Source organism: Mandrillus leucophaeus, unplaced genomic scaffold (assembly GCF_000951045.1).
Source record: "Mandrillus leucophaeus isolate KB7577 unplaced genomic scaffold, Mleu.le_1.0 Scaffold892, whole genome shotgun sequence".
Classification (NCBI taxonomy): Eukaryota; Metazoa; Chordata; class Mammalia; order Primates; family Cercopithecidae; genus Mandrillus; species Mandrillus leucophaeus.
The window spans coordinates 733,576-760,739 of NW_012109719.1; the positions used below are offsets into that span (position 1 = coordinate 733,576).

Consider the following 27,164-nt stretch of genomic DNA (forward strand, 5'->3'; position numbering starts at 1 on the left):
GATTAGATCTCTGCAGTACTCTGTTACATTCTTTCTTTCAAATGCTGTAATAAAACAAATATGGTAGCAGGTAACTGGGATTTAGAAATGAGGGCAAGGATAGGCTATCTTAAGTGGTTAAACTGGTTTAAAGCTGGTTATCAATGTGAGCCACCCTAAACACTGATTTTTAAATGTATTCTGAATGAAGACTAGGCTATTCCTCAAGTCTCTGTCACTAGACCAAGTTATGGTCTCTACATTGTGCGGTTTACAGTGATATTAAAAAAAAAAAAATAGTTATCAGAAGCCCTGCCATATACTCTAGATGTGTCTGCTAGATGTGATTAAGTTACTAAGAGGTGTGCTGTATAGGAGACCCTGTCTAGTTATAGGCTCCTGTGCGCTCTGATTTAGCAACAAGAATGTCCTCAACTGATACCCCGATTATTAACACACCAGTACCCTGATTTATATATAACACTCTTGTTATTTTATAAGATGGTTTAATAAACTCATAAATTTCTCTGCAAAGTTAAAAATGTAGTGGCTTCCACCTAACAAGGCATCAGAACTCAGTAAGGTCTTACCATGAGGTACTGGCTGGTCCAGATCTTCAAATACAACACACAGATGACAAAAAGTTAAAATACAGTGCCAAAATGATGCAGGCAAATCCCAAAATTGGGACTCAGCCCAGGAGGGTTCCCAGTTTCATGCAAGAAAGAATCTGAGAGCAAGCCAACAGAGTAAAGTGAAAGCACAGCAAGTTTATTAGCAATAGAGTATAGAAAATGGCGGCTCCACAGACAAAGTAGGGTTACCCCAAAGGCAGAGTGGCACTGTAGATTGCTCACAAGCGATATTTACAGCTACTCCTTAGTTACATGCTAAATAAGGGGAATATCATTTGTGAATCTTCTAGAAAAGGGTACGGAGTTCCTAGAACCATGTAACTTTCGGGCATTGTCACGGCATTTGTAAACTGTCATGGTGCTAGTGGGAGTGTCTTACAGCATGCAAATACATTATAGTTTCTAGTTCTAACTGGTTTGGGCCAGTTTCTTTGCTACATCTTGTTTGACCAGATTCTGTTTTGATCAGCAGGGTTGTGATCAATGCTCAGAAAACAAGTCCTGCTGATCTACCTTTAAAAGAATGTTAAGTAAATCTCCTATGACTAATTAGCCATTAACTGGATCAAAAATGATTCTCTATAATCTCTCTTTTGCACTAAATTTTCTTCTCAATTAGTGACTATAAAGTATTAGAGATTATCACATGGTTAGTGTTTTCTTACAGAATAGCATTTCTATTCAGAAGAATTCAAATATTTTCCTTCATTTCTTAAAAATTTCACATCCTCCGTATAGCAATATAAAATGTGTGCATATACGTAAGACTTTTCCTTTTATTCACCTTTATTTCAAAACTTCATGTTGATACTTTTAATTCTGGAAAATCTGAGTCACACTTTAATCTTTTAAATCCATTTGGAAGTCTAATACTTCTCTCATGTCCCAGCTGTATATACAGTTGTATGTGTGCCACATAATATTTTGGTCAGTGATGGACCACGTACATGCCAGTGGTCCCAAGAGATTATAATACCATATTTTTACTGTACTTACTCTATGTTTAGATACACAAATACTTAGCAATGTGTTACAGTTGTCTGCAGTATGCAGTACAGTAACACGCTGTACAGATTGGTAGCCTAGGATCAATAGGCTATACCATATAACCTAGGAGACTATACCATCTAGGTCTATGTAACTACACTTTGATGTTTGCACAATGACAAAATCACCTAGTGATGCATTTCTCAGAACATATCTCCGTCACTAGGCAATATATGACTGTATTAGCCTATAAAGGTTTACAAAACAACAAACTCACCACTGTCTTTACAGCAGTTATCACACATTTTGTTACATGCTTCCGAGTTCCATACTTCATCAAAATGTTGAGCCATCAACACACGACGACATCTGCAAACACATTTAAAGATACAGATTATTAGAGGATATAATAAAGTTTTAAGAATCTCTTTCAGATTACACCATTATATACCGTATTCGCTTCCTATAACTTCCTTAATACTACCATAAACTTAGTGGCTTTAAACAACACAAATTTATTCTTAACATTTCTGTAGTTTAGATTTAGAAGTGTACTATGGGCCGGGCGCGGTGGCTCACGCCTGTAATCCCAGCACTTTGGGAGGCCGAGGCGGGCGGATCATGAGGTCAGGAGGTCGAGGCCATCCCGGCTAACACGGTGAAACCCTGTCTCTACTAAAAATGCAAAAAATTAGCTGGGCGTGGCAGCAGGCGCCTGTAGTCCCAGCTACTCGGGAGGCTGAGGCAGGAGAATGGCGTGAACCCGGGAGGCGGAGCTTGCAGTGAGCCCAGATCACGCCACTGCCCTCCAGCCTGGGCGACTGAGCGAAACTCTGTCTCAAAAAAAAGAGGTGTAGTATGGGTTTCACTGGATCAAAATCAGGGTGTCAGGTTCTTCTCACATCATACAATCTAAAATAATCTCCCCATTTTAAGGTTAGCCAATGAGTCTTAATTCCATGTGCAACTCTTAATTTCCTTTTGCCATGTGAGGTAACATACAGGTTAGGAATTAGGACATGAACATCTCTGGGGCACATTGTGCCCCCGACATAGGATTTTTTTCCCCACATATTCTTGATAAACACTGTTTAAAAAATTGTCTGAGTTCCATTTTTAAATTCAATGTTTTACAACTATTAGGAGAATATTCTTGACAGTAAAATAGTTTCTTACATTTTTAAGTAGCAATATTTGAGTCGAAGCCTTAAAATGTGCTTCATGAGAATCTACTGGGCTTTTAAAGACATTTTCATTTTCTCATTTCTTTTAACTAGATTATTGTAGCATCTATTGGAAAGAAAGAACATTTCTATCACTGTCTGTCTGCTATTTACCACCTCGACATTTCTGAGCACTTTTTATGTGATAGGCAATAAGAGCACAAAGATAACTATGAAAAAAAGCTTTCAGGAAACTATATAGTCTAATGAAAGCCACCCTAAGTAGATTTAAACTTACTTCTTAAGGAGAAACTTGGTATTTCATTGACACATGAGCTAGCAGGATGGCACATGTTACTGAGCCTGACTCTCAAAATGCCTATCTTAACCATAGACCTTTTCAAAATTATTAAAGCATGTAACTGTACACCAGTGCCAGAGAAAAAAAAAGGCTTCAACTGCTATCAGTGGTCTCAAAAACCTTCAATTAAAAAAGTAGTTTTGGAGGATTCTCTCAAAGATAGGGCATCTTTTCTTGATGCCCTACCTACCCTCCAACATCTGCTTTTATAGATCTGTACTTTGGTGTTACACCAATGTATTTAGTAAGAACTTAAAAATGATGTCATATACTTTCATATTTAATTGATAAAAGTTATAAAAAGGTATGTGGCTTACTTGCTTATGTTTTGACAGTATGATACCATCTCATAAAGCTTCTGCTGTCCCACATTTTCCATCACCACCATTGAACTTATTCTGAATATATCTCCAAAGCCATAGTACAAAATGCAGTCTGCTTTCATGTCATCTCGACCTGTGGTGTAAGAAACCTTGAGATTGCAGAAACCTTGAGATTGCGGAATTACATTTAAAAATTCAAAATATGCAAAAATGATATATGTAAAATTAGCAGGCAATGTTTTATACTACATCTAGAAATTTTAGAGATGTGGAAGTTAATTTGTAATGGGTACCCTCAAATTAAAAAAAACTCTAAAGAGACATCAATAATCAGCTCTACTAAGTTAAAAAAATGTGTCTATAATCCAGTTAAGTTACAGATTTGAAATCACTAATTAAAAATTCAAGAGGCAAAGATGAACATCAAATTATCTTAACATACATAAGAAGAAACAATTCAGATAACAACAGAAGTAAAAATTTCTCCATATGCAAGTGTCAGACTGCTAAAAATACATTGTTCTAAAAATACTATCCAATAAAGATAAAATATACAGACTTATTAAACACTTATAATGTGTTTTTGGGAAAAGCTTTCTAAAAATTTACTTCTGGATTTGAGTCCTACATACCTGCACGTCCACTCTCTTGGTAATAATTTTCCATGGATTTACTCATTGAATGATGGATGACAAACCTCACATCTGGCTTATCAATTCCCATACCAAATGCAACAGTTGCCACTACTACCTGAAATATTTTAACATTTTATCAGTTAATTAAATCAAGTTTAAATATTTTAAATGTAAATTAGGCTTCCATGGAAGATTTATACCTAACCTGAATTTCATTGGCTGACCATTTTCTATGAACTGTAGTCTTATCTTCTGGCTCCAAATTGGCATGGTAAGCACCTGCATGAATTCCCAGATTCTGCAAACTAACCGTAACTTGTTCAGAGTCTTTCTGAGAAAAACAATATATGATTCCTGCAGTAAAATATGTGCATTTGTTAGACAGATATGGTATATTCCTGGAAGATAATTTTCAACACACACATTCGGGACACTGATTAATACAATGCACAGAAGGAAAAAAAGAATTATGAAAAATTTCAAGGCCTTGTGCATATATTGACATTTTGGTATAATTCCAGACTTGAGCACCAGCTTGCTTTAAAGCAGAAATGAGCCTGAGCCATCAGTTTTCATTCCCGTTATTTTTCTTTCTTTATTTCCCACTACACAGTATTTCTCAAACTGATGTCTGTAAGATGCTAACAAATGTGCTATGAGTGTTCTCCAGATTAATTTTGGGTTAATTTAGATTAATTTGCATGCAAATTAATTTGGAGAACATTGCATTCAACAAAGTTAAATGGGTGTCTCTCTTTATTTTCAGGGATGGTCAGAGCTTCTAGTTTGCTGATATACCCTGTGAATGTCCAGGCAGAATAAATATCTACAACCTTTCTCAAATTTATTTGACCCTAGAACTCCTTTTAACCAGGACACCCATTACTGCCTCCTGGAAATCCATAGAACAGTTTAAAATGCTACTTTTACACAAATTCCTGGCTTCGGTAACATTTGTTTAGTCATTAAACCCAGAAAACCATGTATGTATGGTTTGCTGGTTATATGGTGGCTTTAAACAACACAAATTTATTCTTAACATTTCTGTAGTTTAGATTTAGAAGTGTACTGTGGGTTTCACTGGATCAAAATCACGGTGTCTGGTTCTTCTCACATCACACAATCTAAAATAATCTCCTGATTTTAAGGTCAGCTAATGAACAGTCTCAATTCCATATGCAACTCTTAATTTCCTTTTGCCATGTGAGGTAACATACAGGTTAGGAATTAGGACATGAACATCTTTGTTCATGTCCTAATCTATTCAGTATGTACTACTGGATTTACTTATTGCTTTAATGTGTCCTTTACTATAAGAGAGTATATTTTCTATCCCTTTAGAACATCAGTTGCTTAAGCCACTATTTTGTACTCAGTGGATACGTACTAAATATGTGCTGTTGATAATTCACATTAAGTCATCAGGTCTATTCTAAAGCAAGTGTAAATAAGCAAAAATAGATCAGGCAATTTGATGACTCATAATCTATGGCATAAGCAAATGTCACACCCAACTTCTAAGATCAAGTGAATTAATTTTATCACACATTTTCAAGTATCTTCTGCTACACATTAATTTTTTTGGTGTTATTCAGTTATCAATATAATTCTCAATATAATATGAAGCCACTTTTTGAAAGTTATCTCTGTCTCCAAAGTTGGTTTTTACATTACCTGATTGCCCTTTGTATCTCCCATTAATGAGCTTTACAATATCCTCAATAAAATCTTCAGTATTTGAGGGCTTCTGCCGAACCTAAAAAAAACGTAACTTATTAAAAAGTAAATGAATGAGTACCATCCAAGTGGCTGTCTACTCACAACTTTCAGGATGCAGTTCTTTCATGACCATAGTGTTTTTCTATTACTCTTTCACTTACTCATAGGATTCAACCCATCTGACTCATCTGTTCCTCCTTCCAGACTCTTCTTGATCTTTATTTTTTTAATTTACCAGAGAAGAGCAAGCACAGGAACAGTGACTAACTTGTAAGGATGAAGACTTTTTTATTTTGTGATGCTACTTTTATAAAAGCAAACCGTAACATAAATAACTCTTGAATGAAAACTCAGAAAAGTATTAAATCTATTCTTAAAAGGGTTTAGAAAGAAAGAAAAGACAGCTGTTAGGTTATTTTTCAAGTTTATCAAGTCAAATCTAAATAGAATTGGCAAATCTTTAATGGCATATTAATACTTCTATTAATTAGTCATTAATTTGAACAGAGATGTAATTAGGGTCCTTAGTATCACTCCATCCTTTCTCCCCATCTTTACACAAAAAAGAACATACAGAAATTTAACAAAGATATATAACTTACTCATATATTTTATAAAAAGTGTCACCTAGCAAGAGTGTCTTCCGTTTAATTTAACAAAGGATTATGTAGCAAAAGATACATGAATGAAGCCCTAATTACAGAATCTACTTATAATTACCTCCTAATGTTAAAAGTTTTTGTAAAGTATTTAACTGCTGCTCATGTAAACAAACATAATAAAAAGGTAGATCCTCTCTGTGTAATTCTTCACAAAAGTAATGAATGGACATAAAAATTACATACCTCATAATATAGATTTGGCCTATTAAAAGAAGCTGTAAAAGTAAAACACTTTTCAACGCACAAAATTTTCTGAGCATCCGTCAAAACGTGATTGGTTGCAGTCGCAGTCAGCCCAATTAGTGATGCGTTAGGGAACTGCCGCTTTAAGATACCAAGCGCCTTATAATCTGAAAAAACAAATAAAGTAGCCCTTTTTCTATCCTTTAAGAGTTAGAGTAAACTATACCTTTTAACATCATGCAGATAATCGATGACTACTATGATTTTATCTCCACAGCCATCTATAGCAGTAAATTTGCAGTTCTGTGTTAGCCTTTTTGATGTGCAGGCTTTATTATATTTATTCCAGATATTATTCTTGGTCACAGTGGACTCAAGAGACAGTGGGTATAGCCACAGTGTTTTAATTTATTACAACTAACAAAAGATAAAACCGGCCATCAGACGAACCCCTGCTACCACCTAGTGTCATCAGACCAAATAAAGCTTGGTAAGGGCAGCACTGCTTTGTATATAACCTACTTCTGGGAAACCATTCTAGGCTCAAACTTGTTATATGCATCTAAATCCCTAGATAGATTGTCCTTAATCTCCCTTAAGAACTTGAACTATTTGGGGGAAAGTGAAAAAAAATGTGGTAGAAATTGCTTATATGCTAAGTAGAGGACTACTATGAAAACACAGAGGACAGAACAGCTGCTTGGGAAGTGAAGATTTCAAGGAGATAATACTTGAGTTATGTCTTAAGAGAATGAGCAGAAGTTCACTAGGAAGAGACGAACATCACGCAGCGGAAACAGCATACACACTGCAAATACACTGGCATGAAATTAGTATGTTCAGACAACAGCAAGCAGTTCACTGGGGCTGTCACAGAGTCTTGTGGTGGATGGATTTATTGTCCAATCCATTAAGCTGGAAATTACATTTCCCAGAATCTCTTTCCTGTTCCAAGTTAGAGCTGACCCAAAAGAGGAACTTGTGCAAGATTTGGTGGCAGAAGTGAACCAGCTAACATTGCTCCTTCAAAGTCTTTACAAGCAGAGAGGATGATGGACAGATCTAGAAGTGCTCAGCCAGTTCTAGGTCATCCTAGTTCTTTTCCAGTCCTCATTCAGCTGTTCCTCCCAACTACAGGTCTTGCCAGTCAACAGCAGACCCACAGAGGCGATAGCTACTCACAGGAAGTAGCTTACCAGAGACCCTTCCACGACCTTCCCTTTAGGGGTCCTCTTTGCCACTGTACATGCCAGCTGCAGATTTCCCTACAGGCTCTGCCTCGTCCTCCTGCACCAGTGCTTAGGCATCAATCCGTTACTTTTCTCTAATCCTCCAACTCCCCTCTTCAGACCTTCACTTCCCCAGTTCCTCCCACAATTGTTCAAGATCGACTTCCTACAGTAAAACCGCTATCCCGTAACATTCATCGTGACTCTGCTTCCCTGCCTGAACCCTGACTGACACTGTTATGTAGAAGGCAGGTGAGGAGGCCGAGGCGGGCAGATCACGAGGTCAGGAGATCGAGACCATCCTGGCTAACATGGTGAAACCCCATCTCTACTAAAAATACAAAAAAATTAGCCAAGCGTGGTGGCGGTTGCCTGTAGTCCCAGCTACTCGGGAGGCTGAGGCAGGAGAATGGCGTGAACCCGGGAGGCGGAGCTTGCAGTGAGCCGAGATCGCGCCACTGCACTCCAGCCTGGGGGACAGAGCGAGACTCCGTCTCAAAAAAAAAAAGAAAAGCTATGAACAATTCAGCCAGTTGATTCTAAGCTGAGACTTTATCCTATAGGAAATGAGGAGTCATCATGTAATTATTTTTTTGAGATAGAGTCTCACTCTGTCACCCAGGCTGGAGTGCAATGGCATAATCTTGGTTCACTGGAAACTCCATCTCCTGGATTCAAGCGATTCTCCTGCCTCAGCCTTCCGAGTAACTGGGATTACAGGCATACACCACCACATCTGGCTAGTTTTTACATTTTTTGTAGAGATGGGGTTTCACCGTGTTGGCCAGGCTGGTCTTCAACTCCTGACTTCAGATGATCCACCCGCCTGGGCCTCCCAAAGTGCTGGGATTACAGGCGTAAGCCACCGCGCCCAGTCCGTCATGTAATTTCTAAAGACGTATGCTTCATAAATCATCTTTTGGTGACAGTGCAAAATATAGACTGGAATAGACAAAACACTGAAGGAAAACCAGTTAAAAGATGGCAGTAACAGACCAGAAAACAAATAATACAGAATATAAAATAAGACATGACATTAAGGACAAATCAGAAAGAGTAAAGAGACATACATGAACCTACAGATCCTAGTGACTACTGGGATCTGGAGGTGGCAGGGAGGAGGGAGAGAGTGCCAGATTTACCCATTCATCAGTAGATAGATGTTGAACACCTTTTTCATTGGGTGCCAAGCACTTCCCTAGGCACTGAAGATAGAGTGATGAACAAGACAAAAATGCTATGCAAAGGTGTCTGTAATTCAAGCAAAGAAACAAGACAATACAAAGAGTAAGCCAATAAATACGCCATTAGAGAGTGGTAAGTGCCCATAATAAGCCCAGCATAGCTGGAGCTTAAGAAGTAAGAGAAGAAGAGTAGGAAATCAGGTAGACACATGGGGGCAGATCACCTATTACCCTATGGGCCCCAGTTAAGAACTTTGGGGTTTTATTCTAAGTACACAGTAGCTACTGGCTAGTTTAGGTAGGGAAGTAACATGATTTGATTTATATTTAGAAAATATCACTGGTTGCTCTGTGGAGAATGAACAAAAAGGGTAAGACCGGAATCACAGACTACTTAGGAAGCTACTGCAGTAGACCAGTGGAAGGGAGCTCAACTATATGTAAGACGTAGGTGCACAAAGAGTAGACAAACTTGAGATTCATTTTAGAGGCAGAGCTGACAACACTGAGTGGTGGACTGGACCTGCAAAGGGAGCGTAAATCAAGGATGGTGTGTCATCCATCATTTTTCTGTCATCTCTAACCCTACCTTCTATACTCTGCTTTGGGATGCTGCACCAAGGACTCTGCACACGACGCATCAGCTTTGCCTGCTGGCCCTGCATGGAAGATTCCATGGCTGCTTCCTCCCTAACTGCTTCCTGTGGGCTTGCTTGTGTTCCTGTGACTGCCACCCCAGCAAGGCTTCTCATCCCTGCAGTAGCACTTCTTTCCTTAAGAGCAACTAAATACAGCTGGCAGTTTTTTCAGCCTTTGGAGAACCAGCTGTATCACAGATGTACCCCACCTCTGGCTCCACCAAGAGACTCCAGCACCAGGGAGCTCAGTTCCACGGGGGCCTCTCCTTTAAGTTTCTAAGTCTTATTTGTTTCAATCTTTTCTTCCTGTTCTCCCAGCCCTACAGGTGGTTGTTGCTTCTTCCAGCTTTTAACTCCATGATATCTTAGTTTTCTTTTTACTTTTTCAGTTATCTATGTTATCTACTTTTTACCTAGTTCACAATTCTTTATAAAAAATCCTCTGTGTTCAAATAACTGTCTCCTGACTGGTATCTAAAATGATAAAGGTAACTGCTACAATTTTGGCTTCAGCAAACAGGTGAGTGAGTGGATGACTTTCTAAGACAGAGAAGACTGAAGGGGAAAATTGCTTGGGAGTAGAGAGGAGAAGGGAGAAAGGAAAGGTGAAGAAAATAAAAAGTTTTTGGTTAGAACGTCGAGTGGAGTTCTGGGGAAAATAGTGACTCCCAGTTGAGAAGAAAAAGAGCAGTTCTTTGGGGGGAATTCAGTTTCGTTCATGCTAACTTAGATACACATTTCTGATAAACAATTAGGAGTATAAATTTAAAGTTTAGAAGTGAGAGAATTAGATATGGGAATAATGCTTTACACTTCGGCAGCAGATCCACAGAGACAACATAAGTCACGGTAATACTTAAGCAAGGGTGATAATCGTAAGTGATCCCACCACCTAGGTTGAAAATAGGGCAAGAGTCACAGATCGGGTAACTTCAGTGGCCACCAGGTAACAACCATGTGGCATTAGCTGGTTAAGAAAGTGGGGTCCTTAATAGAAAGGACTATACATCCTGTTTAAGGCATTTGAATCCATTTAAAATATATAAGTAAATAAAAACGATGCCCATAGTAATTCTGTAGGTAGAGAATGCAGTCTTTGGGCTACAAGCTCACTATCCCTGGAGAAATGTAAGAAAGCGTAAAGACTGAGGTCAGAACCCTAGGGAACACTAATATTTAAAACGAAGACAAAGGAAGATGAGCGAAGGAGGTAATAATGGAAAGGAAGACACTGACAAGCATTACTGTACAGTAACCAAGGGAGTAGCATGTGGCAAGGTGAGAGGTGAATATATAAAATGTTATTGAAGTGGGAAGAGGAATGAAGATGAGACCACGTGATGAAGCCACTGGGGGTGGGTCACCGATGACCTGTTTCAATAGGATGGTGGTGGCAGAAGGATATGATTCAATTAGTTCAGAATGGGTTAAAGGTGACAAATGGAGATGGTAAGCTGAGAAGTCTGATGGTGACAGAAAGAACAGAAAGAGGACAGTCACATTAAAAGGTGCAAAAGATCAGAAGGGTGTTTTAGTTTCTGTTTTTAGGGAGGGGACAAAAGAGACTCAAGGTGAAGGAGTGAGGAACTTGGCAGTACAAGATCTTAAGAAGGCAGGAAAGGATGAAATGGGAGTGGTCACGGTTACCCTTATAAAGCAGTGGTCTTTTCTGCCTTAACAAAAGAAAAAAAAAAACAACAAAGATTACTAATGTTTGAAAGTAGAAAGAGGAGCTGTTCATACCTGATGGCATCTATTTCCTGTGAAGCAGAAAGCATCTGCTAAGTACAAGTTAGGGCCTGAATAGAAAGTTAATGATACGAGACATTTGTTGGAAGGAATGTATAAAGGAGTTGAAATAGGGACAAGTATAAGGACAGCTGAGGATAATGAAAAGCTGAACGGAGTTATGCAATTTTTTTTTTTTTTTTTTTTTGGATAATGTTTAGTAGCCAAGCAGCAGGAATAGGGAAAGCAGAAGTCTAGATGAATCCAGCGTCTCAGGCACAACACCTGAAGCAGACTGGCAGAATGGCCAGGCAGTCCAGGGCAAACATAACAGAAGTCGGGGCAACAGCGCGGTGTCTGGACGGGAAAAAGAGTGATTGCTATGTAGGGACAGGAGGCTGGATAAATAAGCCGGGATTAAAAGAGGGATCCAGCAAATCCTAATGAGTTGAAGCCAGGGAGTCGGATTTTTGAATTTAAGATTTTTTTGCATATAACAATTCTGAGTAACTTACTTTAGGCTATGACTGTAGGATTGGGTGGTGGGGTGAAGAAAAAGGTCACTAAAATATCTCATCAAAGTTTAATGCTGAGGAGTTGCAGGTGGGTGCTAAAAAGACCCCCAGAATGATGACTAAAGATGACAACTTTGAAACAGATGCAAATTCTTCAACAAATGTGAAAGAATACCTAGATGTCATAAATGCCAAAAAGATGTCCACTATTGGCTAATAAACATATGTGTCCATATTTGTCCATAATTGACAAAGGCAATTAAACTATAGACTACAGAGGGGAATGAAACTAAAGATTCTGCTTCTCAGTCCTCCTCATAATGAGGCAAGATAAAATGAGTAATACAGGCTGATCATCCCAAATCCAAAAAAATCCAAAATTTAAAACCCTTTTGGTTCCAAGCATTCTGGATAAGGGATATTCAACGTGTAACTACTTGAGGCTGATTTTAATAGAAGCAGAGATTTCCATCATGCCAAGCTGAGTAAGGACACGGTCTATGACATCAAAAAGCTTTCTAGATAAAACATACATACCAGGTCTGAAATCATGTCCCCACTGACTACAGCAGTGAACTTCATCCACAGCAATTCGAGTGAATCTCCTTGCTTCATAGGCTTTCTCTAGTCTTGACATAAACATTTTGCTTTTTGCAATTTTCTCTGGAGTCACATAAATCAGCTTTAACTCGGAGTTTTTATTTACCATTTCAGCATGAACCCATTTAACATGCTCCTAGTAACAGAAAAAACAGACACAATGATAGTAAAACTAAGCTGGCAGACTGAAATACTAGGTGGTAAATGAAAACGTTCATTTCTCCAAAGCAATAATAGACTTCGGCTCTTCTAGGAGCAGACGTTTGGTTCATTAAAACTGAAACCATGTCCCAGTACTAAACATCATGGCAGCTGTGTAAATAGCATTCTAGTTATTTACTAACATCTACATTGTTGGTGATTAAAAAAAAACTCACTTGACAAAAAAGAACAAAAAAAAAGAACAGGAACAGATAGTCCAATGAAGAGCATTTATTCTATGAAGGGATAATTCTAAATTGTTCATAATATATTCTAAAATGTGAGCTAGATGCAATTGTTATGGTTATAAAGGTAGGTTTTATTAATTTTAACATTATATTTATAATCCCTTTATGTATGTGAACAAAATTTATTATTTATTAACTTCTTCAATGATGCCATCAAATCTTTTAATCTCTTTATTTAAACATGAAGACCATGGGGTTTCAAAAAGTATCACTCATTAAATTAAGATAATAATAAATCTTAAAAGCTAACATTTATTAGCTTCTTAGTACTCTAATACAATTCTATATAATACTTAGCACATTAGATGTCATTTTTTTCCTTCTAACCTAAAGAGGACCAAAAAAGTATAAAAACATGCCAGTGAATGGGATAGAAAGAGACAATCAAACTGCTGTCATCATCCCAGCAAAGCAGTTTGTTAATTCCTAGATATATTCTAGGATACAGATGTTCTTTTTTTCTCTCTCCAACTTTTCAAGCAGTGGGGACATATCATGAACTTGTAATTATCTTCAACTTTCTAAACTACTTTCTATTACTATTATGTTCTTTTCCAATTTTAAGAAAGTACATTATTAGAAAGCAGTTTTCTCCGTAGACTGATTTTGTTGAATGAAGGAGCAGTTATAATAGAATGACATGGAGTTTAAATAAAACAAAAACATATGGGTAAACTAAAGGAAGCAGGGCTTCTTAGAGGTATGGCTGACTCTAGGTCTGCGCAGGAAATGCAAAAAATGAACATGGATTATCTTACTGCAAAAGAAAGCAAGGAGCAGAAGCAATGGGGTTAAGAGAAAAGATTCGGGAACCAACTTAAAGAGGCTCTCACTGCCCAAGGCCAGGACAATTTCAGCATTACATATATACATATTTATATGATTCCAAAGGTGAATCATATTATAGCTCAAAATTTGTAAGTTTATAGTGATACTTGGGGGAAAAAAAATACCTTAAAAATCTTGTTGACCACCTTTGGAGAATGCTAGAAAACCAACTCTTTCTGAAAACTGGTAAAGAAAGGGGGAAAAAATCAAGCATTTTCATTGTGCAGAGTTAATGAGGAAGAAGTTCATTTTTGTAGAAAAAGTGTAGCTAATACGAAGAGTGACTGAATTAGGTATCACCATTTTGCACCTCCCTAATGAAATCATGGCTCTCACGGTGCCACTCAGCGGCTGCTAAAACCATTAGATGAAAAGCTGATAACCAGAGATCAGGCAGACATCACTTGAACCCACTGATGCTTAGCATCACAAAAAGATAACCAGGTACTATGTACCACTTGAGTGATACCACAGTAAGTATACTCTTGCAAAAAACAAACAAACAAAAAAAGTTAAAGAAAAAAGAAAAATTCCAAATACAATCAGGCTTTTAGATCTAACAGGATCCAGTTACCTATGTAACAAACCTGCACATCCTGCACATGTTCCCTAGAACTGAAAAGAAAGAAAGATAGAGAGAGAGAGAGAGAGAGAGAGAGAGAAAAGAAAAGAAAAGAGAAAAGAAAAGAAAGAAAGAAAACACCACAAAGATGCAATCAGGAAAATGTAGAAAGATACGGGACAATTAATGTGGTTTCTTCAACAAAGAATTTGCATGGGAAATACAAAAGAGATAAAGGGAACCTATGGGTATATCGACCAAATACAATAAAATGCATGAATATTATCTGGGTTATATTTAGAAAAAGAAAAAAAGGAGACAGAGAAATCTGAATTTTTCATAATTCTAAAGAATTGATATTAAAGTTTTTAAATGTGATGATGGCACAGCATTTTTCTTTAAAGTTAGAGATACATACTGAGGAATTTACAATTAAAATATGATGCCTGGAATTTGTTCTGAATAAATAAACTAAGGGGAAGGGGGTAGGGAAGACTGGAGGTATATAGATTTTAAAAAAATTAGCCATATGTTGATAACTGTTGAAGGGGGAAATGGCTACATGGCAGTTTTTATGCTATTCTCTCTCCTTTTGAAGATTTCAGTAATATGCTTTTTAAAAAAGAATAGCTGGGACATGCTTTATTCTACAGATGACGGTAAAAGAGTCCATCCCTAAATAGAAGAAATTCCATAGGTACAGGGTAACTTCTTAGTAATTCATATTTCATATTTAATTACACTGCATAATTAGAAATTCTCCCTTACTATTTTAGAATGGATAATACGAAACAGGTCAGCAAACGTTTCCTGTAAAGTACCAGACAAAAATATTAGGTTGTGTGGCTATAAGATCTCTATCACAACTACTCCACTCTGCCATTATACTGTAAAAGCAGCCACAGACAACATGTAAACAAATGAGCATGGCTGTGTTTCAATAAAACTTTATTTATGGATACTGAAACTTGAATTGCAAATAATTTTCACATTTCACAAAATATTCGTTTTAGTTCTTTTTAGCCATTTAAAAATACAAAAACTATTCTTAATTCATGGGACATACAAATATAGACAGTGGGCCAGAACCAGCCAAGAGCAGTAGTTTGCAACTCCTGATATAAACAGTTCACAGTTTATAATTTTATAAGCAACTCAACTGCAGGTAAAGCTCCTACTTCAGTGAATAGTTTATATTTAAAAAAAAAAAAAGCCACTGAAACATACCTTAGAACTTGAAGCATTTAACATGGTTGCTGAAATTCCTAATTGTTTTAAAACCATTAATTGGTCTTCCATAAGAGAGATCAATGGGCAAATGACGAGTGTAAAACCTAAAAGAAAGAAAAAAAAAAATCTACCTTAAACTTTACACCACCCTCAGAATCCGTTGCAAACCATTCACCTTCTTTTTTTTTTTTCTTTTTTTTTTTTAGAGCTGGAATCTCGCTCTGTTGCCCAGGCTAGAGTGCAGTGGTGCGATCTTGGCTCACTGCAACCTCCACCTGCACGGTTCGAGCAATTCTCCTGCCTCAGCCTCCCGAGTAGCTAGGAGTACAAGCACCCACTGCCATGCCTGGCTAATTTCTTTTGTATTTTAGTAGAGACAGGGTTTCACTGTGTTGCCCAGGCTGGTCTCGAACTCCTGAGCTCAGGCAATCTGCCCACCTTGGCCTCTCAAAGTGCTAGGATTACAGGCATGAGCTACCGTGCCCAGCCCATTCACCTTCTTAACTTGTGGGCACCGCCCATCAGTTCAGATTAATTTTTAATGCAGCTTTAGTGAAGCTTACTTACTTCTTACTCTCATTAATTAGATATGAATAAATGACCACACAAGGTAACTATAAGCCAAATAAACAAACATACAACTAAACAGAACTCTATCCTTATAAAAATAAAGACAGATGTTAACATTTCAAATGTTTAATTTGCTATCATTTTAAATAATCACTACTGGTAATTTCAGTAAGGTAACATATATCAGTTCAAACACTAAACAGTTCCATCAGGGAAAAATTACTACAAAGTTTTCCCAAAAAAACAGTAACAGTTTATAATTTTATAAGCAACTCAACTGCAGGTAAAGCTCCTACTTTTTATACGAGATTAATTTATGCTGAGTAGAGCTCAGTGAACAGTTTACTGTCTGAATGAAGTTATAGTAATATGCCCCCTTCCTTATAATTGAAACTGTTTAAAGTACAAAAGCTATTCTACAGCTAAAATTATATGGCTTTACGTTTCTGTAGTTCGTTTCTTACAACCACCTTTGGCAGAGTGCAGACATGTTTAAAAAACATAATCAAATTACGACCTTATTAGGGATTTTGCCCAGTCAATTATTCTCTCTCCTATTATTTTCACTTTTCCTGACTAGCACCTACTCATTGCATTTAAACATGGTCAAGTCTCTCTCATCTTGGAAAACACCCACTATGGTCTGAATGTTGGTATCCCCATGGAAGTGATTAAGTAATGAGGGCTCTGCTTTCATAAGTGGGATTGGATTAATGCCATTTTACAAGAAGTTTAACAGGATGCCTTTTCTTTGCCACCATGTGAGGGTGCAGCAAGAAGGTGCCATCTATGAGAAACACTCCTTCTCTAAACACCAGAATCTATTAGCATCTTGATCTTGGACTTCCCAGCCTCCAGAACTGCAAGCGGTAAACTTCTCGTTTGTTAATTAACTGATATAAAGCATTCTGTTATAGCAGCTGGAGTAGACTTAAGATAACACCTAATTTATGGCCCCCTCTCTTCTTCCCTTCATAGCCATTCTTTTCCAAAGAGCATCCCACACTCACCAGTTCCACTTCCTCAATTCCTACTCACTTCAAACCATTGCTATTTGGTCTCCACCCAGCCATTTCAATAAAATTGCTCCAGCTAAGGTCATAGATGAGTCCTTTGTCATTAAACTCATTGAAACTTAATCCTTATCGTATTTGACATTTTGCTAACAGACATCACTATTAACCACTCCTTCAAACACACCCTTCCCTAGGCTTCTAGTAACACCATGCAATCGTGGTTATCCTACATGTTGCTACTCTTTCTCAGCCTTGTCTGCAAGCCCTCTTTCTGTTTATCCCTAAACTCTTGGTGTTCTGGTTTCTGTTCTAGGCCTTCTTCTCTTCTTATGCTGCTCTGTAATTCATTCCAATGGCTTCAGTGCCATCTCCACACTAACAATCTCCAACTCAGACCTCTAACACCAGGCTTTAGACACAAACATCCTCCTACTCAGGACAATTCCATCTGGATATCTTAAAGGCATCGTAAATTCAGCATGTCCCAAATAAATTCATCATCTTCCTTCTTTCCATTTCCAAGAGTTCTTTCTCCAGTGTACCCCATTTCAGTGAAGAACCTCACCATTTGTCCAAGCCTAAAATTTGAGCATCATTCTTGACTATTCTTTCTCCTTTCCCCACAGGCAATAAATACCAAGTCCCACTGAATCTATCTTCCAGATGTATCTGGAATTCATCTAACTGCTAGAATTATCCTTCTAAACCATGAAATAATGAGTCTCTTACCTGTGTAAAACCCTTCAATGGCTTCCTGCTAAAATAAGGAAAAGTTTTTAAAAATAAGACTCTTTCCACATATCTTACCACTGGCTGCCACATAGGAATTCCTCTAGGTTACTGAATACATCATAATGTGAATGTTCTCTCTTGCTTTTGGATCTCACACATGTTGCTTTTCTGAAACGAACACCCTTCCTTCCCTGTCCCTTCTGCCTACTCACCCTTTAACTTTTAGCTTAAACACCACTCCCTCAGAACAGTTTTCCCTGACAGCCCCTAGACTAGATCTTTGTACAGTCTTAATTCCCTATTAAAACCTGTATCCCAAAATTCTTATTGCAATTGCTTGCAATTACCCGTATTCTCTAAACCAGGGATCAACAAAGTAAGGGCTGGTTGCCTATTTTTGTAAGTTATTTTAATGGAACACAGCTACACCCATGTGTTTACACGTTACCTGTGGCTGCTTTTGTGCTAGAATGGCAGGGCTGAAGAGTTGCCAAGGAGACCATATGGACCACAAGCCTATATTATTTACTACCCTTTCAAGAAAAAGCTTGCTGACCCCTTGCTACTCCCCAATCAGTAATATCAGTAGCAGCAGCGAACTTAGAAATGCAGGGTCATTGGTCTCACATAAAATCAGAATCTGCATGTAATCAAATCCTCAGGTGATTCTTATGTACACTAACGTCTGAGAAAGTGCTACTCTACACTATGAGTTCTGTGAAAACTAAGACCACGCCCATTTTGCTCACTACTGTACCTCCCAGCGCCTAGCACCGTGGCAGACACTCAATGAAGATCTGGGACTAGAATTCAGGTCTACTGATTCTTCTTCTAGAGTTGCTTCTCCTACAACATTTTTGGGGTTTTTTGCCCCTTTTATTTTCTGTTCTAGTGTTCTATAGCACTGTAGGGTGAATATGATTAACAGTAATTTAGTATAGGGTTTTGAAAAGCTTAGAAGAGAGGATTTTGAATGTTCAGTACAATATGCTTTTAAATTTATGTTTCAGGAACCAGATAAAAGGATTAATCTCAGAAGTTCTAAAAATTCCCCCTTTAGGGAGAGAGGAGGGCAAGGGTTGAAAAACTACCTATCAGGTACTGTGTTGACTACTCGGACGACGGATCATTAGAAGTCCAAAGCTCAGCATCACACAATATACTCATGTAACAAACCTGCACATATACGCCGAACCTAAAATAAAAAATAAATAAATTCCCCCTTTGAGCGAAACTTTAAATTTCTATTAATATAGAAGAAATCAAACAAAAATGTACTTGATTTTTACATATGTATGATTAGAAATTATTTTTTAAAAGAATTTAAAATGTATGATGACAAAGCACTTTTTCAATTCTAAATTAATTTGTATTAGTACACACCATCTGAACATAATGCTGGTAACTGGTAACATAAGCTCTTTCCACCTCCTGTAGGCATAACAAGAAATACCTCCTTTCCAGCCATTGTTACGTTAATAGTTTCAAGCTGAAGTGGTCTGAACTTCTGCAGCTTAAAGACATTTTGCAGAACATCTTTAACTTTACCAGACCATGGAAAATCTAGAAAAAGAAAGATAAGAATCAGACAAACATATAAGACTATTATAGAAGTTTGATAAGAATGAGACAAATATATATAAGACCTCTAATACTTACAGACCATTAAACTTTTATGATAATAATTTTGAGATTAACTCACTAGCTAAGCAAAAACAAATTAAACGATGTGTTATAAGACACAGTAGGCGTGGTGGCTCATGCCTATGCTCCCAACAGTTTTGGGAGGCCAAGGCAGGAGGATTACTTGAGCTCAGGAGTTCGAGACCAGTCTGACCTCAAGTGATAGCAAGACTCTGTCCCTATAAAAAAGTTTTTAAAAGTAGCTGGGTGTGGTGCTGTGCACCTGTAGTCCCAGTTACTAGGGAGGCTGAGCAGGGAGGATTGCTTGAGGCTGGGACTTTGAGGCTGCAGTGAGTTGTGGTTGTGCCACTGTACTCCAGCCTGGGGAACAAAGCCAGACCTTATCTCAAAAAAGTCCCTATCTCAAAAAAAAAAAAAAAAAAAAAAAAGTAACGAATGTAAAAATTTGCCAGTTGAGAATTAACCCACACAAGAGAGGAAGGTGTTCGATCAGGTATTTGAAAAATAGTCTCAGTGTTGATTAGAGAATTTACAGCATCATCAAATACTCAAATATCAAGAACAAAGTGAACAATTATCTGGAATTTTTGGTGAAAATATCTTGTTTAGACGTGAATCATTGAAAAGCAACATCCACAAAAACCACAATTCCTTCTAGAGTTATTCTATTATAATTATCCTATTATAGTATTCCATTTATAATTGATAAACATGATGTTGGATAAGATCTTGGATCATGAAAGGTTTGTTCACTAGGGCAGGAAAATGATCTAAACTTTGGCAAGAAGTTTGAATTTTTTTTTCTTGTTTGTTAATGCAGGTAAAGTAAGTATCTCATTTTCTAAGCATGATCAATGTTGCTAGAACAATAATTGGAAAAAAAATGTCTGAATAATAAAAGCTTAATTTAAAGACTATAGAACACAGGGAAAGAATGATCCACCTGCAAGTTTCTCATTCCACTGGAGAAATGGCCACTTTCACCTCTAAGCCTACTGGAAAGCACTGACCCAGCAAGAATTCATTCTAGCTTTTTAAAAAATGAGAAGAAACAAAACTAGCAAAAAGAAACGTTAACCTTCTTTATTCCAAGCGGCAGGTGAAGAATCATGTTCGTTGCTTGCCCCGGCATCAGAATCCTCCAAACACTGCTTTATTTTCTTTGTTAGGACTTTTTTTTTCTGAATAAGCTCTTGTTGCCTTTCCGTTAGTTCTTGAATTTGAATTTCTACTGCATGTAGCTCGCTGGTTATAGAATCCAGTTCCTCAGTCAGAGCTATGGGAGGCAGCGGGGATACAATGATTAGACAGAGTAAATTACAACTTTAGGTTTCCAGACTGATTTGTGGGTGTTCCCCGCCATATCAATTACAGATGAACTTGAAGTAGCATAGCAGAATGGTTAAGAGCATGTTTTTGAGTCATACAGACCTGAGTTAAATCTCAGGTCCTCCTTTTACCCGCTGAGTGACCTCAGGCAAGATGCCTACCTGTATCCCCATTTCCCCTCCTGTAAAATGAGGATAATATCTAACTTTCATCGTCTTTTTATAAAGAGCTAGTGAGATAATATATTAAGAGTTCTAGACACAGTACCTGGTACACAGTCAAATATTTAATACATGATAATTTTTTTATTATGTTGGAGAGAAGTGGTCTAACAATCTCCTAAGTCATTTAACTAAAACAGACTTTGAAGCAAAAGGAAGCTAATGCCCTAATTACTTTGCTAGTACTTTATTGAAGGCATTCCTATTTGGGCTCATTTGATGGTTGATAAGGAGTTGGTAATTATAAACAAGAGGATGTAGTAAGTAAGAGAAATCAAGTGTAGTATTCGAATTGGCATTTTATCTCCTTTGTAACTAATTTATAAAGAAACCTCAGTGTATGATTCTAATCAAAGTATTAAAGTCAAAAAGTGAGATGTTTTTTGATACCACATCAATGGAAGCTAGAAAAATCTTAGACGTTCTTGGTGTGTTCTCATATACCTGCCTGCATTAATCAGTATACAGGTTTAATGTGTCCCTTTATGAGATAAAATTTATGGTTGTGACTTAAAATAGGATGTCAGGGTGCCTTTTCATTGTACCAATTGCACAATGAAATTGGTACATTTCATTTTATCAACTTCATCAATGTTGTACATTGATGTACATGTTGTACATCATCCCTTGTATCAACCCTTCCCTACATGACTTTGGGTTAAGTTTGGCCACAGGTGAACTCTGCATGAGATTTAGAAGGCAGAAATAAAGCAGCAGCCAGTTTTACATTGGGATGGTTGGCCTAAGGCCAGGTGCTTCTGCAACTCACTCATGATATTAGCAATCTGCTACCTCACTTTGTTGATGTGGGGCAGAAGCCAGCTCCCCCAGCTCCTGCTAAATCTTCTCGGTGGAGCAACTTGGCCCACAGCTTCTTTGGCTTCTTGGTCATGTTGCTGAGCAACCCTCTGTGACAAGAACACTAGCTTTTCAGCAGGACACCAGCATCCTAACTTTGTCCTCATGAGTTTCAACCTATCCTTGCAGCTTCCAGCTCATCCATACCCTCCCACACTTCACACCCATCTTCCTTTCTCACTGCTGGTACTGCTGACTTCAGGACCAGAAGCTGACTCAGGGATAGCCGCTTAACCAGCTCCCATGATCACATAAGGTTTAATCCCCATAAGAAAACTTACAGCACTCATAATGGTTCAGCATACCTGATTGAACCCTAACCAATACAGAATTTTGATCCACAAGAACAGAAACTTAATAGGTTCTCTGAATTGCTTCTGGGCCACATAGAATTGGTTTTCTGATCTGATTAGATTTCAAGGCATTAATAACCCTGTTTCCACTGATAAGGGGAACATAACTGTTCTATGTCACCACGCAGTGAAAAAAGTTATTTAAATCATCATCCATAGACACCAGTAGATAAATACTAGAGAAGGCAAGGCTGTGGGTGACAAAGTGTTTGCTGTTACAGACGTTTTGGTGAGAATACTGGGGTTGACTGGTTGCTTCTAAGTGTGCAAAGAACTCAGGGGAAAAATGTAGGATCTGCATTAAGGGACCTCAAAGTTTCTATGACTGTCCTTAAAAAAACCTTATCCCCTATAGGTACAGGGCCAATATTTTGGAAAAAGAGCTGTAAGTCTAAATCCTGCAGATGGCTGAATTTCAGTACAAACTGAATTATCAACCTTGCAGGGACTCTTACTATAAAGTCAGCACACTGACTGGGAAGGAGGCTCTGAAATTTGGAGGGGAACATAAGGGCAGACTCCAATGAAGCAGGTTACCTTAAACCACTAAATTATGCCAAGTCTCTTCTAACCTGCCTCCCCTTTCTGAAACAATGTCCTCCTAACTGAAGTCCCCACAATGGTCCTCATTGCCTTGTATGGGGCTGCTAATCCTCCTCAGAATCAGCCTCTACCACCTTCCAGTGCTTTAAGATCCAGGAAGTCCTAGAGGATAAAACACAAAGATGTAACCGGTCGAAAGACATGATATGCACCAAAAGAGCTGCATGTGCCAAAATATATCAAGAGAAACCGTGTTCATCCATTTTACATTGATATAAAGGCATATCCGAGGCTGGGTAATTTATAAAAGAAAATAAGTTTAATTTGCTTATGGTTCTGTAGGCTATACAAGGAGCATAGTACTGGCATCTGCTTCTTGTGAGGACCTCAGGAAGCTTCCAATCATGACAGAAGACAAAGGGGGGTAGGTATGTCACACAGTGGGAGATGGAACAAGAGAGAGAGGAGGCAGTGCTAGCCTCCTTTAAACAACCAGCTCTCGTGTGAACTAACAGAGCAAGAACTCACTCATTACCATGGGGAGGGCACCAAGTCATTCATGAGGGATCCTGCTCCATGACCCAAACACCTCCCACTAGGCCCACCTCCAACACTGGAGGTCACATTTCAACATGAGATTAGGAGGAGACACATATCCAAACTACATCAGAAACCTAGAGAATGTATATGGGAATAGATCATAAAGTACTGAAACAGGGTTTATGGAATACAATGTTGAATTAAGCTAAGCTTATTGATATGGGCTCACTAAGAAATTCTGGACTTAATGTTCTACATAGTGGCCAGGAGTGGCTGTAGTAATTTGCTTGGCTCATTGCCTGAAACCTGGCCTCAAAGATGAATGTCAGAAAACTGGGATGGAATAAAATAGGTGTAGCGTCCAGTGAGGCTGGACTTCTGGAATTTCCTGGGTATGCTCTAAAGGACGGTATCCAGAGGCTTAGAGAGAGAGCAGTGCCCGAGTGGATGATCAAATGGATTGATCATCCACTCCCTTGCTGTCCCCCAGGAGAATCCAGAGTCTCCTTTCACCAAGACGGTGAAAAATACAGTCATGAGGGGAGCCCCAGCATCAGCGGAGCTCTTCAGGGATGCTGGGGCTCCCCTGGCTGTTCTCTGTAAGCTAGGAATGACAGTGGGAAATACCATCTTCCAAGTAGACTACCTGATTCAACGACAATGATGGATTCCAAGGTATGGGGGCTGAACAGCGGCAATTGAATTTATGACCAAAAATAAAGTGGATGTGGTTGCCATGAAGGGCAACAGAGCTGAGGCAGCAATCAGAATAGTCTGACCCACACGATCTTGGATTGGCTAGTTGACTGCGATGTCCCTGAAATGGAAATAGATTACTTGATTTGTATACGCAGAATAAAAAGCTCTGATTCTGGTAAACAGAACCAGAAACACCACAACACAGCGACCATCCTTCGACCAATTTCCAGAACTGAACCAACTTATAGAACCAGAGGCCCTTGAATAAGGCAGAGGTTGGAGCCCCTTGGGGAAGGACTCTACCACACAACTAAAAATATATGTAATGAATCTTCCTACTAGTCTTCACTAGAGACGTTTATTAGGGTAACTGTGCATTAGAAAAAGAGAAATCACTTCTCAGAAACTACTGGACATTAGCTGTGAACTGATGCTAATTCTTAGCAAACCAAAATGCCATGGTGATCCACCAGTCAGAGTAAAAACTCGACTTCAGTGAGGCAATCAATGCAGTTTTGGTTGCCAGAGATTTAAAAGGTAGAAATAAAGCAATAGCCATATTTTCATATTTTCTGTATTTAAGAAAGTCAGTGTAAGGGCAGGCTGGTGATCTCATTGGCATGGGGGAGGAGCAGGCTCAAGTCCAGTGGCTGCTAGTGATATACAACAGACCTTCTAATCTGCTATGTGATTATTTCCTCTGTTCCAGAATGTATACCGAGAACAGATATATTCAGCAAGTGGCAGAATCCACACATTGGTCTCTTGGCCCATAATTAAGGATTATCATGATAGGAAAGGTCAAGCGGAAGCCAGCAAAACTGCCTTTACCAACCAATACAGCAAACCAAAAATATTACTGCCTACATCAAGGGCTTGAAAGATGTAAGGATAATGACAACTGCCACACTGCATTCAGCTCACCTATGTGGTGTATGCAGAAGCCAGTGGATTCTGGAGATTGAGAGTGAGTTATGGCAAAATTAATAAGGCTGCAGCTCCAACAGGAGCCACTGTTCCAGCTGTAATTTCATTAATGAGACCGAACACATACCCTGGCATCTGGCTTCAGCTATTGATCTGTTGAATGCTTTATTCTCCATACCCATGTACCTGTTATTATAGCAGAGGGAAACAGTATAGCACAGTAAAAGCAGTTTGCTGAGCCAGCAATGTATCTTTACTCTCCCACCTCAGAGCTGTATCTACTCTCTAGCCCTAATCTAGTCTGCAGGGATCCTGCTTGCCTTTTGATTCCACTAGACATTACACTCGCTCTCTGCATTGATGATATCACGCTTGCCTGACCTGCTGAGCAAGAAGCAGCAGTAGCAGCTACTACAGACAAATTGCTAAGAGAGACTCTTGCCAGAGGATATAAGATAAATCCCATAAAAATTCAGAAGCCTGAATTTTTCTCACCTTGGTGAGAGTCAAAGGGTATGGGGCATGTTGAGCGATCCAACCTCTTCTAAAGTGAAGAATAAGTTTCGACATCTGGCCCCTCCTATTACTAAGAGAGCAGCACACAGCCTAATGGACTACTTGGATTTGGGAGGCAACACACACCTAATTTACCAAGTAACCCCAAAACTTGCCTGTTTTGAGTAGGACCTCGAACAAGAGGTAATGTCATGAGCCATATGACCCAACAGATTTGATGGTGCTGTAAGTCTGTGATGAATGGGGATGTTATATGACACCTTTGGCCTATAGATGAGTCACAACAAAGATGATTAGGATTTTGGAGCAAAGCTTAGAGAACTCTTACCCTTTTGGAAACAATTTCTGGGTTGCTCCCGGGTCTTACAAGAGACTAAGTGACTATGTGACCCGTGTTGCCTATCATCAACCAGGTGTCATCTGACTGATCAATTCATAAGGCAGACCTCCAACATCACAATGGAGCTGGTATATGCCAAAGGGAGCAGGTTCTAAGCGAAGGCATGAACAAGAAGTCCGAATGCTCACGCACCATGCTCCCCTTTGCCTCTTCCTCCTCAACCTGCACCTATGACCTCATGGCGGGATCCCCTGTAACTAAGGAAGAAACAAAATGCAGGCCTAATTTATAAAAGACTCTGCATGATATATTGTCACCACCTGAAAGTGAACAACTAAAGCACTCTAGCGTCTCTCCAGAGAGGCCCTGAAAAACACTGGAGATGGGAAATCCTCCCCGTCAGCAGTAAGCAATGCACATAGTCACTCACTTTGCCAGAGGAATACATCCACAGTACCATAGGCAATGGTTAATGATTAGCAGGATGGTTAGCAACCTGGAAGGTAGCAAATAGGAAAACTGGTGGCAATGAGGTCTGAGAAAGAGATGTATGTATAGACCTCTCTGAACGGTCAGTGTGAAGGTATTTGAGTCCCATGTTAATGCTCACTGAAAACAACCTCCACAAAGGATAAGCATAATTAATCAGGTAGACCAGATGACCTGGACATGGACCACACCTGTCCTTGCACAACCAAATCAAGAACAAAGTGCCTTCTGCAACATGGACTGTCACTCACGAAGACCCATCTGGCTACATCCACAGCTCAGTGCCCAACCTGCAAACAGCCCATACCAACCTTGAGTTCCAATGGAGGCGCCATTCTCTGTGGGGACAGTCAGATGCTTGATGGCAAAGTGACTGCATTGGAACCGTCTATAATGAAAGGCAGCACTTTGTTCTCACTGATACAGATGCTTACTCTGGATATGAGTTTACCATCCCCACCTGCAGTGCTCTATCATGTCCACCATCCATGAATTCAGGGAATTCCTACTGACTGTCATCGTATTCCCCACCAAATTACTTCTGACCAAAGAACTCATTTATAGCAAACGAAGCACAATGGAAGGCTCATGTTTAAGAAATTAACTGGTCTAACTATGTTCTCCAACACCCTGAAGCAGCTGGCCTGAGGAAATAATGGAGTGGCATTTTGCAGACTCAATTATGCTGCCGGCTGGTTATCAGCACTTTAAAGGCTGGACTAGTAGCCTCCAGGATATGGCATGCTATACATGAGTGAATAGTGCTGTTTCTCCCAT

The 27,164-nt window shown here is 38.8% G+C and overlaps 1 protein-coding gene across 1 annotated transcript in view; it reads right to left on the reverse strand.

Annotated features, from left to right (window-relative positions):
• Positions 1 to 27,164, reverse strand: part of RECQL (RecQ helicase-like) — a 32,483-nt gene that overhangs the window by 1,991 nt on the left and 3,328 nt on the right. The window contains exons 4-13 of the mRNA XM_011969477.1: positions 20,651 to 20,848; positions 19,312 to 19,491; positions 15,608 to 15,714; positions 12,479 to 12,677; positions 6,648 to 6,814; positions 5,758 to 5,839; positions 4,289 to 4,437; positions 4,081 to 4,198; positions 3,443 to 3,581; positions 1,879 to 1,970 (exon numbers count right to left, since the gene is read on the reverse strand). Of these exons, the coding sequence (XP_011824867.1) occupies positions 1,879 to 1,970; positions 3,443 to 3,581; positions 4,081 to 4,198; positions 4,289 to 4,437; positions 5,758 to 5,839; positions 6,648 to 6,814; positions 12,479 to 12,677; positions 15,608 to 15,714; positions 19,312 to 19,491; positions 20,651 to 20,848 (1,431 nt within the window). The remainder of the gene's footprint in view (positions 1 to 1,878; positions 1,971 to 3,442; positions 3,582 to 4,080; positions 4,199 to 4,288; positions 4,438 to 5,757; positions 5,840 to 6,647; positions 6,815 to 12,478; positions 12,678 to 15,607; positions 15,715 to 19,311; positions 19,492 to 20,650; positions 20,849 to 27,164) is intronic.